We start from the raw sequence: 21,166 nt of genomic DNA on the forward strand, positions 1-21,166 counted from the left end.
TTCTCATTGACCACCTTCAATTTGCCTTCTTCATTCACCCCCTTTTTTTCTTTTGTGTTTTCTTTTGTCAATGGCTCCTTTTCCACTATAGGTCTGCTCTAGGCACCACTTCCTAAAAATTCTGATTCCATTCCTTCAAACACGCCAGTTACTGTCTTAGGTCTGTATGATTAGTAAGAAAGTTCTTTCTCCCCTTTCGCTTGTTGTCACCTTTCATACATGCTTTTGTCCATTGTCATAAAGCATCTTTTTGGTCTGAACACTTCAATGCATATGAACTTTGTCACCTATTTCTTCCAATCAGGCTCCAGTTCTTTGGATCTGAGCTTCCAGTGGTGCTTCTGAGTAGCTGTTGTAAGAAGCAGTGTCCTCCCCGCTGGTGTGGGAGCCTGCCCATCTCACGGCGCTCTTCGGGCTCCTCCCGCTCGTCCCGGAGCCGCCGCAACCGCGGCCGCCGCCATCCCCAGCCCCGGAGCCGCCCCACACCGAGCGCCCCCCCCCCCCCCAGTCGGGCCTATTTCTGAACTTTTGACAACACTTATATCTTCAAAACCCCATGAGGTAGATATTCCAACCCTTTTTACTTTGAGGAACTAGATTAATAACTTGCTCAAAGTACCACAGCTGTGAGCCTGTGCTCTTAACCACAGTTCAATCCTAGTTCCCTTGTCAAGTGGGAATAGGGTTACACAGGCTGTAAAGATGAAACTGGACAGCAAGCTCCTTGAGAGAGGAACTGGGCCTCCTGCATCTCTGTGCCCTCCTCACAGAGTACTGAGCACAGGGTGCAGGTTTCACTGAAAGAGTAATGGATATCAAACAATGTTTTAAGCCTGCCCAGGCAGAGGCGCAGTGGATAGGGCATCAGACTGGGACGCAGAGGTCCGAGGTTCAAAACCCTGAGGTTGCCAGCTTGAGTGCGGGCTCATTTGGTTTGAGCAAGGCTCACCAGCTTGAGCCCAAGGTCGCTGGCTTGAGCAAAGGGTCATTCACTCTGCTGTAGTCCCCTGGACAAGGCACATATGAGAAAGCAATCAATGAACAAATAAGGTGCCGCAGCAAAGAATTGATGTTTCTCGTCTCTCTCCCTGTCTGTCCCTATCTGTGTCTCTGTCTCTGCCACACAAAAAAACCCACAAAACAATGTTTTAAGCTGATGAGTACCATGCTAATGTAAGGTATAATTTTATAGCTCCTGTGTTCATGCACTTTTTGTGACCCTTGACCTGAAAGGAAAAGTCTTTATCACTGGTCCATTCTGTCGATTCTTTTTCCAAAGATCTCCAAATTGTACCCTTTCTTCCTACTCACACTTCTGTTTCAGACCTTTAACACCAGGATTATTTCAGAAACTTCCTGGCTGGGTTCCCTGCCTCTGATATCCCCCACTATTCCATCCTACACACAGACAGCAGTCAAAACCGTCCTCCTGCCTGACCAGGTAGTGGCGCAGTGGATAGAGCGTCGGACTGGGATGCGGAAGGACCCACGTTCGAGACCCCGAGGTCGCCAGCTTGAGCGCGGGCTCATCTAGCTTGAGCAAAGAGCTCACCAGCTTGGACCCAAGGTCGTTGGCTCCAGCAGGGGGTTACTCGGTCTGCTGAAGGCCCGTGGTCAAGGCACATGTGAGAAAGCAATCAATGAACAACTAAGAAGTCGCAACGCGCAACGAGAAACTGATGATTGATGCTTCTCATCTCTCTCTGTTCCTGTCTGTCTGTCCCTGTCTATCTCTGCCTCTGTAAAAATAAAATAAAATAAAATAAATGGATTTTATAAAAAATAAAACAAAACAAAAAAACCCTTCCTCCTGAAATGTCTCATAGTATGCCACTTTGCCTATTAAAGCTCCAAACCTGGCCTGGGCTTGAAGGCCCTTCACCATTGGCCCCCTCACTGATTTCTCCAGCCTGATCTACTATTTTATCCATGCCTTAAATGTGCCACCAACATTCCGCTCCCAGGCCTTTGCCCAAGCTGTTCTCTTTCCTTGCAATGCTTCCCAAACCTCGCTCATGCCTTTGTCCCAGCTCCTTTAGAGAGCCTCTCTTCCCGTCTGCAGTAGAGTCTCTCTCCCCTTCTCGCTTGATCTTTAATCCTGTGCTGCTTTCCATTGTGTAACTGCTTGTGTCAGGTTCTCTTCTCTCCAAGTAGAATGTTAGAAGCCCCTATTAGGGACCATGTCCTAGTTCACTATTCGAGCTAAGTAATGTCTGGCACAGAGTAAACGCTTAAAAAATATTGAATGGGCCGTGTGTAAATTTGAGTTACCTGTTTGTCTTTCTCTCTTTTAGACAAGGAGCTCCTGGAGCTAAAGGCCTGCCCTCCATTAACCTATCCCTTCCATGCCCACCCCTTAATGCCTAGCACGCTGCCTGGCATGTCGTAGGGAGCCCAACAAATTCTTGTTGAACGAATCAGGTCAGATATTTAGTCTGTTAACGCGCAGGTACAGGAAAGACCCTGGCAAGGGCTGAGGAGCATGGCTGAGGAGCATGGCTGAGGAAGACTTGAACACCAGGGGGAGCAAGAACCCATGCTCTCCAGATCTCGCGAGTATTCCTGCGTACGCCCTGACCTCGCGCGTCCTGTTTTCGGCGGAAGCGGGGGGCGCGGAGAAGGAGCTACGCTAGGGCTTGCGGCTTCTGTCGCGTGGGAGTTGCTTCCGGGTCGCATGCCCCGAAGCAGGAAGCTGTCAGCTTCCTTTCCTTGCCCGGAGGCAGCTGTCCCCGAGGCGGGAGGAGTCCGAGGGGGCGCGGGCCCCGCATGTGAGTGACTGGGGCCCGAGGCCGGGAGGGGGAGGTCGCTCCGGGACAGCGTCGCCGCCGCGCCCGTCTGTGACATCCTCATGCAGCCCCTCCCCTGCCTCCACCGCCACCTCTGGCCCCCACGCTGACTCCTTTCTTGAGCCCCGCATCCCCCGGGGACTCCCCCTGGGTCGCCTCCCTCGGGACGCCTTCCCGGTTTCTCCCGGGGAGAGCAGAGCGAGGTCCACCCTGCATGAATTTGTCTTCGCGGGCGTCACGGCAGCGCCCCAAACGTCAGAGGGGCTATCGATGTTTAGGCTTCACTGCCCCCCCCCTTTTTTGACAGATTTCTAATGTTTTTGTATATAGAGATGAGATTCTCCACCCGCCTCCGAAACATCTGTCTAGTTGTTCAAGAGGGATTTTTTTTTTTTTTTTTTTTTTAGTGTGCACTTGGTATGGGATAAAAATGGCATCTCGCATTTCAGAAAGGAATATGACTTGGCTTATTGACGTGAATAAATGAGCTGTTCGTGATCGCCTTTTGAGTTGGAGGAAATCCGCCTTCTTTGCGTCCCATAGTATGTAAAGGGCAGCAATCCTACAAGCCACGCTTTTTCTGGTCTAAGAGCCTTCGTATTCGCCAATATATTTCTTCTGTCATCACCTTATTACAGACAACTCTGAGATGATATTATGGCTCTATTTTGGTTGCTGTATTTGGTTGTTCCCATGGCGGAATCTTTTTATGAACATTTCTCCCTTAATAAGTTTGTAACAATTTCCCTCTAAGGACCAACATGCCTCAACCTAAATTTGACTTTAAAATTATGGGTGTTCTAATATAAAATGTAAAATAATGTTTTCCCTGCTATCTTCTAGATTCTCCTAGCTGGGCTAATAATCATTATTAACAGGAGAAAATTAAAATTTTAATACGTGTGCACAGGGAATTCACATAAGCATGAAATTCCCAATGACAGGCAGAATTGGTGTATTTGCCATTTTGGACAAAGGAGAAAGGAGAGTAGATGTTAGATTTCAGAAGTGAGAACGATGCCTGACCGGTGGTGGCAGAGTGGATAGAGAGCGTCCACTGAGGTCCCAGGTTCCAGACCCCAAGGTCGCCAGCTAGAGCACAGGCTCATCAGCTTGAGCGCGGGGTCACCAGGTTGAGTGTAGGATCATTGACACGACCCCATGGTCTTTGGCTTGAGCCCAAGGTTGCTGACTTGAGCAAGGGGTCACTGGCTTGGCCGGGACACCCCCCCCCCATTGCCCACCACCCCCGTCAAGACAGGAGTGAGAAGCAATCAATGAACAACTAAAAGTGCCACAACTATAAGTTGATGCTTCTCATCTCTTTCCCTTCCTGTCTCTCTCTAAAAACAAACAAACAAAACAAACAAGCAATTTGCAGATTTGCACGTTCTTGAGGAAAAGCAGAATGGCAGGTAAATTTTTCCTAGGCAACCCAGGAAACAGTGGGGGTGGGGGAAGATTGGCTCCTGCTTGGAGACTTCCTGTCTAATGTTAAGGTGACTACAGGTTCCCTTTCAGAAGCAGGATTTTCCATCTGAATCTCTTAGGCAGGAAAGCTGGCGGAGAGTCAAAGGTGCTTTGAGTCTTGATAACCAACCTAAAATTAATATCCCAAAAGGCAGCTTTAGAGTGGCAAGACTTGGTCTACTTCACTATATCGAAGTTTTGACTGAAGTTCACATAGCCCTACTTGCATACCCGAGAGAGACCATTTGCCCTGTTAGGCCCTATCTGCTTTGGACCAAAACAATTTTCAAGACCCTGTTTGAATCCCTGTTCCTCCACAGCTACCTTACAACAGCACCAAGGGTGTCCAAGTGTAAGGTATCTGATCTGCTCACCTTAACCTTCATTAGGCTAATGCACTTTTTAAAAAAGAAAAGAATAAAAAGTAAAATGAAGTAACCATTAGTTACATTACATTGGTTTGGGAACAGAGTGATCACTTTAGGTCCTTTCTATAAATTTCTTCCACAGAAACTGATCAGGTTCCACGTCTCTTCAGGTGAATTTGTATGTCTCTTGTTAGTTTCTTGTGTTGTTATTGTCTCTATCTGTGCTCTCAAGAAACAATGTAGCGTGAGAGGGAGACAGTAAAATAGATGTGATACAAAGTGATGAGTTGTGTTTAAGGTTCAAAGTTTAAAAGGTTTGAAAACCAAAGTTGGAAGAACGAGTTCAGTCATTGGACAGAGCACTGGGGGCTCGGCTCTGTAGACAGAAGGGATTGTGTGTACAAAAGCAGAAATGGGCCCTGGCCGCGTGGCTCACTCGGTTAAAGCGTGGTCCTGCTACGCCAGGGCTGCAGGTTTGCTTCCTGGTCAGGTCAGGACTCATTCAAGAAACAACGAATGAATGCATAAATAAGTGAAACAACAAATCAATGTTTTTCTCTCTCCTTTTCCCTTTCTCTGAAATCTATTAAAAAAAAACAAAACAAAAAGATGTGAAACATTATGTCAATGAAAATGTGAGGAAGTAATGGGAAATGAGACTAAACAGGCAGTGACCAGATAGATCGTAGAGGGCCATCCTAAGTAATTTGGACTTCATCTTATAGCAGTTATTTAGTAATTAATTTGGGTATTGAGACAAATGTTTTATATACATATTTTATAATCCCTCCCCATTGTTGGAAAGACACACTCATTCCCATTTCATGAATGAAAATTCTAGGGCTTTGAGAGGTTAAGTACTGTCTCCTGGCCACGTAGTAAGTAGATGGAGAATCCTAGTATTCATCCGGCTTTTCCCAACTCCAGTGCCAGTATTCTCAACCACCCTGCTGAATTCTTCCCCAGCAGAGCATGGGGAATCAAAGAAGGAGCTCTAAATAGATGAGTCATGTGAACCAATTTGTGTTTCAGAGGAATAGCTTGTGGGGGGAGAGCCAAGGATGGGTCAGCGAAGAAGAGGCAGCCTGGAAGTGTAAAGGCTAAATATATACATCTTCCTAGTGGTCCACGGGAGAGATGTTTAGGGACCTTTAATGTAGAGCTGAAGAGGCGGTGATGAATGTGAGAACTGAGGGAGAATTAAGGATTTAGTGATTGGTTTACTGGTGGGGATGAGGAAGGAGGAGAAGAGGTTTTCAATTCGGAGATCTGATGTTTCCGTCAATTAGGAAAAGGAATGTCGTAGGAGAAATCAGTTGCAGGGGAAAAACAGTCGGTTATGGACACATTACATCAGGGGTCGGGAACCTATGGCTCACAAGCCAGTTGTGGCTCTTTTAATGGCTGCATCTGGCTCGCAGACAAATCTTTAATAAAAAAAAAATAATGTTAAAAATATAAAACATTCTCACATTCTCATGTATTACAATCCACTCATTTCTTACTGCTCATGTTCATGGTTGCGGGTGGCTGGAGCCAATCAAGCTGTCCTCCGAGACAACACCAAATTTTTATTGGATAATGTGTAATGTACACAGATTGTTGTGAGGTCAGGAAATAAACTTCCCTCCTTTTAATCAAGTAGTCAGGTAGTAGTCAGTCAATTGCAGAAACCCTTTTGACGAAGAAGATGGCTAAAAGAAGAAAAGATGAGGAGTATCGTACTTTTCAGCAGGAATGGACAGAGAAATTTGCCTTTATAGAGAGAGCAGGTTCTGTAGTGTGTCTAATATGCAATAATAAAATTGCATCGATGAAACGGTCAAATATAAAGCGCCACTTCTACATTTGCACACGCCATACTACATTTGCATCAAAATATCCAGCGGGGAGCAGCAGGAAGAAAGCATGTCAAGATCTGTGCAGAGTGCAAGCTAGTCAGCAGCAACTCCGTGTTTGGACCCAACAAGGTGACTGGAATTCGGCTAGCTTTGCTGGTGCTTTAGCAATTGTGAGAAACAGAAAGCCATTCACAGATGGGGAGTATGCCAAAACATTCATGCTTGATGTTGCCAATGAACTTTTTGATGACTTTTTGGATAAAGAGAAGATAAACGAATAAAAGACATGCCTCTGTTGGCAAGAACTGTTCACAATCATACCATCATGATGGCAAATCAAATTGAGGCAACACAAGTGAAGGACATAAATGCAGCACCATTCTTTTCTCTCGCTTTGGATGAATCAACAGACGTAAGCCATTTATCCCAGTTCAGCGTGATTGCAAGGTATGCTGTCAGTGACACACTACGTGAGGAAAGTCTTGCTGTTTTGCCTATGAAAGAGACAGCAAGAGGAGATGATTTATTCAAGTCTTTCACTGAGTTCGCTAAAGAACCTACCGATGGATAAACTTATTTCGGTGTGTACTGATGGTGCTCCGTGCATGGTGGGGAAAAACAGGATTCATAGCGCTTCTTCATGAACATGAGAAGAGACCCATCCTAAGTTTTCACTGCATCCTACATCAGGAGACGCTTTGTGCTCAGATGTGTGACGAGCAGCTTGATGAGGTGATGTTGCTGGTCATTCGGGTGGTCAACTTTATTGTTGCTTGAGCTTTAAATGATCTCCAGTTTAAAACACTGCTGGATGAAGTTGGGAATAATTATCCTGGTCGGCTTCTGCACAGCAATGTGCGTTAGTTGTCAAGAGGGAAGGTGCTCAGCCGTTTTACGGCTTATCTAAGCGAAATCTGGACTTTTCTTGAGATGAAAAACGGCGAGCATCCAGAGTTAGCTAACACTGAGTGGCTCCTGAAGTTCTTCTATCTCGTAGACATGAGTGAACATCTGAACCAGCTCAATGTGAAAATGCAAGGAGTTGGAAATACAGTCTTATTCCTTCAAGCAGTGTTTGCATTTGAAAACAAGCTGGAACTCTTCATCGCAGACATTGAAACAGGTCATTTATTACACTTTGAAAAACTGGGAGAGTTTAAAGATGCATGCACAGCAAGTGACCCTGCGCAACATATTGATCTCCAGCAGCTAGCGGGCTTCACATCTAATCTGTGGTCATTCAAAGTGCGCTTTGGAGAATTTCGTGAGCACACTCATCTTTTTAAGTTCATCACCCATCCACACGAGTGTGCAGTGGACAGCGCCGACCTGAGTTACATCCCCGGTGTCTCTGTCAGAGCTTTTGAGCTACAAGCCGCTGACCTGAAGGCCTCAGACATGTGAGTGAATAAGTTCAAGTCACTGAATGAAGATTTGGAAAGACTTGCATGACAGCAAGCAGAGTTGGCGAGCAAACACAAGTGGGGAGAAATGAAAAAACTTCAACACGCGGACCAGCTGATTGTCAAAACTTGGAACACACTTCCCATCACATACCACACACTGCAGCGTGTGAGTATTGCTGTACTGACAATGTTTGGCTCTACGTATGCATGTGAGCAGTCTTTCTCACATCTAAAGAATGTTAAGACCAACCTACAATCACGTTTAACAGTTGGAAGTTTCAACACCTGCATGAAGCTTAACCTCACCACGTATCAACCAGACTACAAAGCCATCAGCAAAACCATGCAGCACCAGAAGTCGCATTAATGGTAAGAAGTACTTTATTCATCATTGGTTAGCAACAACGTAACAACATTATTAAAAAGAATTCAGAGACTTATTGTACTTTAAAAGTGTTGGTCTTGCCTGACCAGGCGGTGGCGCAGTGGATAGAGCGTCGGACTAGGATGCAGAAGTACCCAGGTTCGAGACTCCGAGGTCCCGCGCGGGCTCATCTGGCTTGAGCAAAGAGCTCGCCAGCTTGGACCCAAGGTCGCTGGCTCCAGCAAGGGGTTACTCGGTCTGCTGAAGGCCCACGGTCAAGGCACATGTGAGAAAGCAATCAATGAACAACTAAGAAGTCGCAACGCACAACGAGAAACTGATGATTGATGCTTCTCATCTATCTCTCTCTGTTCCTGTCTGTCTGTCCCTGTCTATCTCTGCCTCTGTAAAAAAAAAAAAAAAAAAAAAAAAGTGTTGGTCTTACATAAAATGCACACATTTACTTGTATTTAGTGTTAAAGATATTGTATGGCTTTCACAGAATTACATTTTAAAATATGTGGCGTTCATGGCTCTCTCAGCCAAAAAGGTTCCCAACCCCTGCATTACATTTAGGGGGGACACATTACATATAGGGGACTAGAGGACATTTGGGTCTTGAGTTTGGGAGAGGGTTCTAGACTGGAGAAGAGATTTGGGACTCACTGGTGGCTGGTTGTTAAGCCATGGAAGGAATGAGAAGGTCAAGGACAACTGTTTTGAATACCAGCATTCATGTATGTACATAGACTCTGGGAAGAGAACAGGGAATTATGCCAAGGTTTGAAAGCACTTGATGGAGATCATGGGTTGCCATAGCAACCACTGCAGGGAGGTTAGGCAAGTTGGTAACTGAAAAAAGGTCCTTTGAATTTGGCATGTAAGAAGCCATTGGTGACCTTAGTGAAAGCAGTGTCAGTGTTCTGAGGGGGACAGAAAGATGATTTCAACAGGATAAATCTGATCAGAGTCATTCTGTTATTGCCTCTGTCCTGTTTTTCCCTGGACTGAGGCCCAGAGGAATTGTGGAGAACATTTCGTCAGCGCTGTCAGTTTCTCCCTCCTGCTCCTGGAGAGCTCGCTCCTTCAGAGGTAGACAGCCCCCTAGCTTACCTGCCTCGCGCCTCTCTTGAAAGCAGGGGTTTGCAACCTCAGCACTCTTAACATTTTGAGCAGGACAATTCCTTGTTGTGGGGTCTGTCCTGTGCATTGTAGGGTGACCCACTGAATGCCAGTAGTACCCTCTCAGTTTTGACAACAAAAATATCCTCAGATATCACCAAATGTCTCCTGGGGAGCAGATTCACCCCTAGTTGTGAACTGTTCTAAAAAGCAGGGTCTCCCATTTGGGGCTGCGCCCTGGTCAGCAGGGAAGAGGTATGAAAACTTCTGCATGCGGGTCCCTCTCCCAGAGGTCCTGATAATTCAGCATGTCCAGGGCGGTGCTTGCATGATACCTTGATTTGTGTGCTGCTGTAGTAGTGATCCTGCTGTGCCTTCGCAGGTATAAACCACTGTTAAGAGAGTCACTCTTCGGAACTTCCCTCTGTGGCAAAGCTCATTTCTGCCAGAGCTGGACCTTCTTCCTGGAGGTAAAGGGACTGCCATCAAACCTGTGATTTCACTCAGCCCCTTCATGCTTGGTGCTTGGTGCTTAGTGTTGATTTTTTTTTATAAGGAAAATAATTTCTTTTTATACAAACTCTTGTATCTGAAGGCTGACTTTCACTAGATTACAGGGGGAGCTGCTCTGGTAGTATGAAACGCTGACCTAAAGGGACAAGATTTGTGTGGTTTAATTAACATTATGTCTGTCCCTGGCCAGGTTGCTCAGTCGGTTAGAGCGTTGTCCTGATTTACAGGTTCAGTCCCTGGTTGGGCACATATAAGAATCGACCAATGATGGCATGAATAAGTGGAACAATAAATCAATCTCTCTCCCTCTCTCCCTTTTTCTCCCTCCCTCCTCCTCCCTTTGTCTCTCCCTTTCCCCCTTCATCTCTCTCTAAAAATCAATCAATAAATAAAAATTTTAAGTTAACAGCATAGCCACTAGATGCCAGTAGTACTTCTCCAGTGTGACAATCTAAAATGTCTCCACACTTTCCATACGTCCCCTGGGGGGCAGAATTGTCCCTAGTTGAGAACCACCGACCTCATAGAAGGCAAAAGGAGGGCTTGTTATCAAGATCCTCATGTGCTCTTAGAAATTGCCCTAAATTGCCTGACCTGTGGTGGCGCAGTGAATCAAGTGTCAACCTGGAACACTGAGGTCGCTGGTTTGAAACCCTGGGCTTGCCTGGTCAAGGCACATATGGGAGTTGATGTTCCTGCTCCTCCCCACCTTCTCTCTGTGTGTGTCTCTCCTCTCTGAAATGAATAAATAAAATTTAAAAAAAATTTAATTTCCCTAAATTATTAATAACTCTTTCCATTAATGTATATCAGAAGTGGGCAGAGCTGTTCAAGCCCTATTCAGGGCACATGCAAGAAACCACCAATGAGTGCCCAACTAAATGGAACAACTAAGTGGAACAATTAGCTGATGCTTCTCTTTCTCTTTCTCTCCCTTCTCTCTCTCTCTTTCAAATCATAGATTTATAAAAAGCAAAGTGGTCGGAGGCTTACAGAAGTTGTAACATGATGATAGTTAATCCTCCTTTTCGCCCGCCAGCACTCGGTCCTCTCACAGTTCCCCTAGGGCACAGCGGTGTGATCTCCTCTGCCAGGGGAATACCTGCCTGCGTCCCACCTCACAGGACTTCAGAACATTTCACTGGCTTTCCCCTAGAATTGCATCTGCTCTCTTTTCTGGTCCTCCACTGAGTTTAAATGGATTTTGACTAGGTTTGACTGGGTAATTTATTGTAGTGTGCTTGAATGAACATTATTCCTGCTTGCTTGCTTGCTTAGAATGTCTTTAATAGGAAAACTCTTTCTCTAGAATCACTAGTCACAAAACCAAAATGTGAAAAATATTGTAATGTTACTGCTTTATTCTCTTCCCAGGAATCACTGTAGTCAGTCACTTTCCAGTTGTGATAATCAAGGGACATGGTGTTCTGGTTCTGGAACTGCCAGCTCAGAGTAGGAAAGTACTCGGTAAGGGAGGCAGCGTGCATAAAGTTTAAAGGCACCAACTTGAAAGTTACACTTGGGTTCACATCTTGGCAAGTATTGAAACCTTTCTGAGCCTTAGTTTCAACATTCGTGAAATGGGATTAATCATACCTACCCTAGGAGATTGCTATGACGCTTTACTGAGATAATGTTCCTAGAGTGGTGTAAAGCCAGTAGCCCTGGCCACCATTACAGCTGCCTGGCCCATGCAGGGTCGCATTAGATTCGGACAGACTGTAATGAAACAGTGGAGCCAAGAACTGGTGGGCCATTAGCTTTAATCCTAGCTTGCACCCGGCGGGCAAGTAATACACACACTGGGCTCCAAAACCCACTCATTCAGTGCTCACAAAGCTACTGGCTTATCCGAGTTTCCTAGAATCAAGGGTTTCTAGTTCACCAGACTTATTCTCCTCAGTTCCCCATCTCCTTCTCTCTGCACAAACTGGCTCCTTCAACACTCCGCCATCTTGGCTGCCTCTCTTCTCCTCCACGTGGCCTTTCTCTGCTCTCCTACAGCATGGGCTCCTCCTAGAATGCCATCCCTCTTCTCTCGGAACAGCGTGGTCTCTCTTCCTTTTAAATCCTTTTGGCGCAAAAGCCCTCCCCCAACAAATATTAGCATAATCACACCCATTTCAAGCAATCACCTGGGCAATGGGCTTCCATGTGGGCAGCGCCATCTTTAACAAAGTGAGCAAAATCTATTTTATCTGCCCAACAAATGGTTAGCACAGTGCCTGGCACATAGGATAGCATAGCTGGAAATGGTAATATAGGAATGCAATTGGACCTAAGTCTTTTTTTATTTTTTATTAAGTGAGAGACAGAGAGGCAGAGATAGACTCCTTGCATGCACCCCAACTGGGATCCACCTAACAAGCCCCCTATCAGGTGGTGCTCTGCCCTTCTGGGCTGCTTTTCCGTTGCTTGGCAACTGAACTATTTTAGCACCTGAGCAAAGGCCTTCGAGCCATCCTCAGCATCCGAGGCCACCTTGCTCCAACTGAGCCATGGCTATGGGAGGAGAAGAAAGAGAGAGAGATGTTGGGGGAAGGGTAGAAAAGTGGATGGTCACTTCTCCTGCATGCCCAGACTGGGAACCAAACCTGGGACATCCACACATCAGGCCAACGCTCTACCACTTAGCCAGCCAGCCAGGGCAGATATAAGTCTTTTTTAAATTTTTTATTTCCTTTTTCCTTTTCCCCTTCCTTCCTCCCCTCCCTCCCTCCCTCCCTCCCTCCCTCCCTCCCTCCCTCCCTCCCTCCCTTCCGACGGAAAGGGAGAGAGTTGAGAAGCATCAACTTATAGTGTGTCACTTTAGTTGTTCATCGATTGCTTCTCATATGTGCCAAGCCAGTGACCCCTTGTTCAAGCCAGCAACCATAGGATCATGTCTATGATCTCACGCTGAAGCCGGCAACCCCATGCTCAAGCTGAAGGCTGTACTCAAGCCGGCAACCTCGGGGCTTCAAACCTGGGTCCTCAGCATCCCACATCAGTGCTCTGGCCACTGCACCACCGCCTAGCCAGGCTGTGTAAATATATTTTAAATTCTCTTGGGGTCATACTTAAAAGTGGAATTGCTGAGCCATATAGTAGCTGCATGCTTAAATTTTTGAGGAACTGCCACACTGTTTTCCAAAGCTGCTGGAAATTCTACATTCCCAGCAGTGTACAGTGATTCCAACTGCTCAGCATCTTTGCTAACACTTGTTATTATCTGACTTTTTTACTTTAGCCGTCACAGTCGGTGTGGAGGGGTGTCTTATTGTGGTTTTGATTTGTATTTCCTTGATGGCTAATGATGTTGAACATCTTTCATTAGTATTTTGGCCATTTGTATATCTTCTTTGGAGAAATGTCTATTCAAATCCTTTGTTCATTTTCTTTTCTTCTTCTTCTTCTTCTTCTTCTTCTTATTCTTATTCTTATTCTTATTCTTATTCTTATTCTTCTTATTCCAAATGAGAGAAGGGGAAAGAGAGAGATAGACTCCTGCACGTGCCCCAACCAGGATTTACCTTGCAACCCCGGTCTGGGACTGATGCTCTACCCATCTGGGGCCATGCTTGCATCTGAGCTATTTTTAGCACCTGAGGCAGAGGTTCCACTATCCTCAGTGTCCGGCCAGTGTGCTTAAACCAATTGAGCTGTGGCTGCGGGAGGGGAAAAGAGAGAGAGAGAAAGAGAGAATGGAGAGGCGGAGGGTTGAAGAAGGAGATGGTTGCTTCTCCTGTGTGCCCTGATCATGAATCAAACCCAGGACATCCACATGCCGGGCCGACACTCTACCACTGAGCCAACCAGCCAGGGCCCTTTGTCCCTTTTCTAGTTGGGTTATTTGTCTTTTTATTATTGAATTGTAAGAATTCTCTGTGTACCTGAATACAGTCCCTTATACAGTGGTTTTCAACCTTTTTATACTTGGGGACCAGTGAAAATAGAATTATTTCAGGGACCTCTAAAGCAGAAATCAACCTGAGCATAGCTAATTTAACTGAGATAACTGGGTCTATAATCTTTTTTTTTTTTTTTAGGTTTTTAGATTTTATTGATTTTAGGGGGGGAACAGGAAGCATCAACTCAAAGTAGTTACTTCTCGTATGTGCCTTGACTGGGCGAGCCCAGGGTTTTGAAAGGGGAACCTCAGCGTTCCAGGTCAGTCAATACTTTATCCACTGCGCCACCACAGGTCTATAATCTTGATACAACATCAGGGTGGTTAACTTTTTCACAGATGGCATGAAATTTCTGTTGGACCAATCTGTGTACCAGTGGTTGTGCGCAGATGGATGATTTGCAAATATTTCCCCCCATTTTGTAGGTTGTTATTTCTCTTTCATTCTTTACTTCTTTCTTTCTTTCTTCCTTTCTTTCTTTCTTTCTTTCTTTCTTTCTTTCTTTCTTTCTTTCTTTTTTACATTTTTCTATTGATTAAGAGAGGAATGGTTGGGGAAGAGAGAGAGAAGCATTGATTCATCCCACTTGTTCCATTTATTGTGTGCTCATGGATTGCTTCTCGTAAGTGCCCTGCCGTGGGATCAGACCCGCACCCTGGTACACTGCAACAATGCTTGATCCACTGGGATCAGACCCACACCCTGGTACACTGCAACAATGCTGGATCCACTGGGATCAGACCCGCACCCTGGTACACTGCAACAATGCTTGATCCACTGGGCCGTCCGGTCAGGGCCTGGGTGCCCTGTACTACATTCCCTGGCTTCATATATAGCACAGAAACTATTAATTTTTGGCATAGTCCAGTTTATCTTTTCTTTTGCTATCTGTGCTTTTGATGGCATATTGAAGAAGCTATGGCTTAATCTAGAGCAGGGGTCTCAAACTCGGGCCCGCGGGCTGCATGCGGCCCGCCCACCAATTTTGCGCGGCCCGCGGGCCTGAGTTTGAGACCCCTGATCTAGAGTTTCCTCTGTTTTTTTAATTTTTTTTTTTTTTTTTTTTTTTTTTTTTTTTTTTTTTTTTTTTTTTTTTTACAGAGACAGAGAGTGAGTCAGAGAGAGGGATAGACAGGGACAGGCAGGAATGGAGAGAAATGAGAAGCATCAATCATTAGTTTTTCATTGTGCGTTGCAACACCTTAGTTGTTCATTGATTGCTTTCTCATATGTGCCTTGACCGCAGGCCTTCAGCAGACCAAGTAACCCCTTGCTGGAGCCAGCGACCTTGGTTTCAAGCTGGTGAGCTTTTTGCTCAAACCAGATGAGCCCGCGCTCAAGCTGGTGACCTCGGGGTCTCGAACCTGGGTCTTCCGCATCCCAGTCCGACGCTCTATCCACTGCGCCACTGCCTGGTCAGGCTCCTCTGTTTTTTTTAAAGAGTTTTGTAGTTGTAGCTCTTAAGTTTAGACCTTTCATCCATTTTGAATTAGTTTTTGTGTAAGGTAGAAGTAAGGGTCCAACTTTATTCTTTTGCATGTGGATATCCAGTTGTCCCAGCACCATTTGTTGAAAATCCGCATTTTTAAAATAGAATTTACATCATGCGTTCATCTGAACCGTGAAATGCAGGTTTATATGGCTCCCCCCACCCCGTTGGCCCCTTTCCGGGCACTTGGCTCGGGTCCCAGGGGTCTCGCACCGCCTCCTGCACCTCCGCTCTGTATGGCCTTTCACAGAAGAAAAGCAGAGAGTTTGGGGAGAGGCTGTACCCCTGAGTGTGTGGGCTTCCTCCTTCCCTCTCCCAGTTCCTCCAAGTCTAGGTCAGTGTTTTTTAACCGTATCTTATGTTGCTAAAATGTCTGATAAGGACAAAATTCTGAGATGTTTTAAATTAAATGACAGCAGCCTGCTAGCCAGACAAAGAGACAGAATGCTGGAGGGCCAGTTAACAGAAGACTGCTCCCGTCCCTTCCATTGCCTGTTGGAATTTAGGATTTATTTCCAAGTGGCTCTTGGCACAGATTATTTTAGCCAGGCACCGTGAGACTCCAGCGGCCTCCACTTGTTGGTTTCTGACGGCTGTTGCCACAGCCAGCCTGTAGGAATGGACACTTCCTTTTTTTTTTTTTCTTTGTATTTTTCTGAAGTTAGAAGCAGGGAGGCAGTCAGACAGATTCCCGCATGCGCCCTACCAGGATCCACCTGGCATGCCCACCAGGGGGCGATGCTCTGCCCATCTGGCCCTTGCTCCATTGCAGCCGGAGTCATCCTAGGGCCTGAGGCGGAGGCCATGGAGCCATCCTCAGCGCCCGGGCCAACTTTGCTCCAGTGGAGCCTTGGCTGCAGGAGGGGAAGAGAGAGACAGAGAGGAAGGAGAGGGGGAGGGGTGGAGAAGCAAATGGGTGCTTCTCCTGTGTGCCCTGTCTGGGAATCGAACTTGGGACTTTCACACACTGGGCTGATGCTCTACCGCTGAGCCAACTGCCAGGGCCAGGAACGGCCACTTCTTTATGTGGACTCTGCCACTGTCCCGGAGCTGGCCCCGCTCCGCCTCCCCCCACCCCTCTGTACACAGTTCTGTGGTTTCTTTTAGACTTTCTTCTTCCTTTCCCCCTGCTTGATGTATAGAAACATTTGCAAAACTCTGGGACAATGGACATGTCTTTCCTACCGAGCCATGCTGCTGGTGGTTTAAACTCCATGCCCCAAGATCAGTCTTCTCTGGCTGGCATTTTTGTCTCAATAAAACCTTATTTATAAAAAGGCTTTCAGCCTTGGAAGTTAATTTTTTTGTTTCACAGGTCTGCCTGGTGTCAATGGAAAGAAGTAGTTGACCAACATTCTCCATGTTCCTTTTTTTTTTTTTATTTTAGTAAATTATCGAGGTTTTTTTTGTGTGTGTGATAGGTTTCAGAAATCATTTTGGACGGCACTAGTGTTTCAGAGTCTTATTAATGATTTATTGTGCTTTAGACCAGTCTTCGTCAAAGTGTTTGGGGCCCAGGGCTGGTCTGTAAATAGCTTCTTACTAGTCTACAGTCAAGGCACGCTTAAAAACCTCTGTAGCAGCCTGACCTGTGCTGGTGCAGTGGATAAAGCGTCGACCTGGAATGCTGAGGTCACCGGGTCGAAACCCAAGGCTTGCCTGGTCAAGGCACATATGGGAGTTGATGCTTCCTGCTCCTCCCCCTGTTCTCTCTGTTTCTTTCCTCTCTCTCTTTCTAATAAAAATGAATTTTTAAAAAATCTAAAATATCTCTATCATCTTGACATTGTCTCACGTAGTCATTGTGTTTTACGAAGATACTGGCCTATAGTGGATTGGGAAAAGCACAGAACTGGTCCTTCTCCACGGGTGGTCAGGAAGCATTGTTCTAAATAAAGCAAGTAGCTTTGAGGAGGAAGTCCTTTAGAGACACTATCTTTCTTTTCACATTTCTTTTCTCTCTCTCAGGGATTTTGCACTGGAAGACATGGATCTTGCTGCCAATGAGATCAGCATTTATGACAAGCTTGCAGAGACTGTTGATTTGGTGAGACAGACAGGCCATCAATGTGGCATGTCAGAGAAGGCAATTGAAAAATTTATCAGACAGCTGCTGGAAAAGAATGAACCTGAGAGGGGGCCCCCCCGGTACCCTTTCCTTATAGCTCTGTATAAGGTAAAAATGCGTTCTGACTTGGTAAACCTTCGGGGGAGCACACACTCTTGAACTTTCTCCCCAAATACAAGCATGACAGATTCCACCATAGACCTCGGTCTTTCTAGAAATAAGTGGGCCTTCGCTCGTGTTACCATGTGTTACTAGGAAACGTGACTGTTTTGTTAAAATGTCCTAGATGAAAGCTGTGTATTTATATTTAAACTGTATCTGTGCATATTTTTAATGGTGGGATACTCCCTGGTTAAATGAGAGAAGCTTACAGTCCTCATGGTTCTCAAACTATTTTAAATGCTTTCAGAAGTGACTATAAATGTCTTGTTGATGAAAATGGATTCGTTCCTGAAGCACAGTGGAAATAGTAAATGAGGCCTGTTATTTTCTTGATGTTAAAGTATCTTGTTTTCTGGGACAATTACTAATCTTTTTTTCCTGTCTTTCCTTGTAGGTCCTTGCAGCACTGGGGCTAGTCCTGCTCACTGCCTACTTTGTGGTCCAGCCCTTCAGCCCGTTACAACCTGAGCCAGTGCTTTCTGGAGCTCACACCTGGCGCTCCCTCATCCATCACATCCGGCTGATGTCCCTGCCCATTACCAGGAAACACATGCCAGAGCCCAAAGGCACCCCTCTCCCCGGGGGTGATGAGAACAGATTCTATCAAGGTGGGTGCTGCGTTTGCTGCTTACGAGGTATGGCCTTCTTGGCCATGTGTGACGGGAACGGAAATAACGTTGGTTGATGTATAATGAGAGATGCTTTTCCTGTGTTGTCTCATTCTGTGCAGTCCCCACAGAAACTCTGTGGGCTAGCTTTTATTTTCCCCATTTTGCACGTTGAGAAGCTACGGCTCAGAGAGATGAAGAAACTTGCCAAAACAACATCCGATGGAACCACATTCACACCCCAATTCCAAAGCAGACATGCTTGAGATGAGTGCTTTTTTTTCACAGGAAGGGTTTGAACGTAGCTTTTCTACCTTTTTCTTCCCTGTGATCCCAATTCATAATAGATATTTTAATAACTGGCTATTGATTTATCGGAAGCAGCTGAGTCCAAATGGCTTTGAGCCAGACCCTCTCCGAGTCCTTAGCCTGTTGGGCAAGGTGTTTGTCTCAGTGTCGCTTCCTCTCTGGCACACAGGGCACTTACGTAGTGCTCCTAAGTGTAAGAGTTTTCTAATAGGTTAAGTTTAGGAAACATTCACATTGGCAACAGGGCGTCAGTGGCAGCGTGGGACTCCCGAGCCTGACGGGCCCTTTGAGGGGTTCCCTTTGAGAACAGTGGGACATGTGGTGAGACTGGAAGTTGGCTTTTGGAGAAAGGCTAGAAGGATATTATTTGGGGATTTTACTTTTCTGGTGGTGTTACTCTAATTTGCCCACATGAAGGAATGTGTAAATTATTATCACAAATAGGCTACAGAACTCTTTTTGTAACCATGTTCAGAAACCTCTAGAACCCAGCATAACTGTTGAGGACATTTGTTTTCAGTGTTGTCTTCAGAAAAAATTTACTAATTGAATCTAAGCTTTATAATTATAATGCCTTTTTTTTTCCTTGTGAAAGAGACAGAGAGACAGGAACAGAGCACCAACTTGTGGTTGCATCACTTTGATTGTTCATTGATTGGTTCTCACGTGTGCCTTGACCAGGGGCTCAAGCGGAGCCAGTGACCCCGTGCTCAAGCCCACGACTTTGGGCTTCAAGCCAGTGACCTTGGGATCATGTTGACGATACTGTGCTCAGGCCGGTAACCCCATGCTCAATTAGCAAGCCTGTGTTCAAGCCCCATGAGCCCGCACTCAGGCCGGTGACCTCGGGCCTTGAACCTGGGTCCTCAGCATTTCAGGCCGACTCTCTTTCCAGTCAGACCATAATGCCAATCTTAATTAAGCAAAGATCTAATGAGTCATAAAAGTCATCACTTGGCTTGAGTCTCCATTGAAAGCTTTTGTTGTACACTTTAGGAAATCATGGAAAGATTTCCAAAATTTTATATCAAAATCAGAGCAAGGGACCCAACCTGTGGTGGCACAGTGGATAGAGCAGTGACCTGGAACACTAAGGTCACTGATTGGAAACCCCAGGTTTGCCTGGTCAAGGCACATGTGAAAGCAAGCAATGAACAACTAAAGTGAAGCTACTATAGTTGATGTTTCTCTCTCTCAAAAATCAATAAATAAGATCTTTTTAAAAATCAGAGGAAAGGAACATTATAAATCAAAAACAGCTTCATGGGCCTGGCCGGGTGAGTCAGTGGATGTAGCGTTGCCCCAGCACACTGAGGTCATGGGTTTGATCCCTGGTCAGGGCACAGACGAGAACCAACCAGTGAGTGCAGAAAGTGGAACAAGTCGATGTTTCTCTCTCTCTCGCTTTCTCCCTCTCTCCCTCCCTCTTTCCCTCTCTCAAATCAATAAATTTTTTTAAAAAATTAAAAAAGGGTCAGTGGACAGTGATTGCTCATTTTCTGCATTGGAGTTTTAAAATTCAAGAAATGGTCGCGTCTTGTCAACAAGCCTGACTTTTTGGTCCACTCCAAATAAATATTTTGCCTTCCAGATGGAAATAAAATGAGTCCTTGGAGCGCAGTCATAAAGAGAGAGCGTTGGAAGGGTGTGGTTTTAGCTTTGAATGTTGTTGATTCTATTCAAGGGCTGCTTTCACTTGAACGTGGATATTTTCCTCTGAGTGATAATTCTGGGAAGCTGTAGACATGTAAAGCTAACTGTCTGCGTAGCATTTGGAAGGAAACTTAAAACTGCATTATGATATAAGGGATAAATAGAAATATGTCAGGGAGAGTTCATATAAGAGGGCCAGAAAGGAAAGCAGTTAAATTGTCCTTCCTGATGCAGGGGCCCCAAAAAGCGAAGCCTCTCTGTTCGGGTTACTCAGCGGTACCTGTAAAGTGAAGGTGGAGGGAAGGCGCTGTGCAGGGCCAGCACCCCACAGAAAGGCCCCAGCCGGGTTGCAGTATTTCCCTAAGGGCCGGCTGTGCGGCCTTCCCCAGGGTCGTCTGACTCTGCTCGCGGTGGCACCGTGGGGATGATGGAGGGCCACGGGAGCTGTGGCGCTGTGCCGGGGGCACCACCAGCAGAGGTGGTGGGTTTCCTGACCGCTCGTGGTTTTTCCTCTTGACTCCACCCAGGGAACAGAAGGCAAGAGCAATACGCTGCTTTTTCTAGGTTTCCGCCTTGGGCAGGAAAGCCTGACCTGAATCCCCTGAGGAGGATGAAGTGTCGTGAGTCATGTAAACATCCCTCTCTGCAGCAGGAAATAAACAAGCTGACACTTAGTCCTTTCCAGATGCCAGGCCCTGCTCAGAAGGCTTCCCGTGTATGGGCCAGTCTTGACGATATCCGTGCGAGGTCGGTTCCGGTTTCAGCCTGGTGTACAGGCTGAGGTTAGGTCCCTTGCCCAGGGTGCCGGGCTAGTTAGGTGATGCACTGGATTTGAGCCCCAGCCCACCTTCAAAGTGTAAGCTCTTCATGGCACCTAGAGCACAGAGATTAAGTGAGACTTAGGAGTTTACCCTTTCTCCCTCAGGTCGCCACATGCTCTCTCTCAGCTCCTGAACCCCTGAAGAGAAGGTTCTTTTGGCTGGTACTACAGGTCCAAAGATAAGCAGTCTCCCAAGCTATTGGCCCTTTAAAATTTTCTTGAGCTAGTCCTTTCCTAGGATTCAGTCCAACTCCTCCTGCTCCCCGTCTGCACCAGTGTGGGTGACGGTCGCTCCTC

General features: G+C 46.1%; 1 protein-coding gene across 3 annotated transcripts in view; it reads left to right on the forward strand.

The window, feature by feature from the left end:
- Positions 1 to 2,611: 2,611 nt before the first annotated feature.
- Positions 2,612 to 21,166, forward strand: part of C1H6orf89 (chromosome 1 C6orf89 homolog) — a 42,043-nt gene continuing 23,488 nt past the window's right edge. Inside the window, exons 1-4 of one of the 3 annotated variants that reach the window (XM_066238259.1) lie at positions 2,612 to 2,768; positions 9,740 to 9,827; positions 17,218 to 17,425; positions 17,874 to 18,087. In XM_066238259.1, the coding sequence (XP_066094356.1) occupies positions 17,237 to 17,425; positions 17,874 to 18,087 (403 nt within the window). In that variant the 5' untranslated portion in view covers positions 2,612 to 2,768; positions 9,740 to 9,827; positions 17,218 to 17,236. Of the gene's footprint in view, positions 2,769 to 8,220; positions 8,241 to 9,739; positions 9,828 to 17,217; positions 17,426 to 17,873; positions 18,088 to 21,166 lie in introns of those variants that run through there. The other 2 variants (XM_066238344.1, XM_066238165.1) reach the window with 2 other exon arrangements.

This window comes from Saccopteryx bilineata, chromosome 1, assembly GCF_036850765.1.
Source record: "Saccopteryx bilineata isolate mSacBil1 chromosome 1, mSacBil1_pri_phased_curated, whole genome shotgun sequence".
Classification (NCBI taxonomy): domain Eukaryota; kingdom Metazoa; phylum Chordata; class Mammalia; order Chiroptera; family Emballonuridae; genus Saccopteryx; species Saccopteryx bilineata.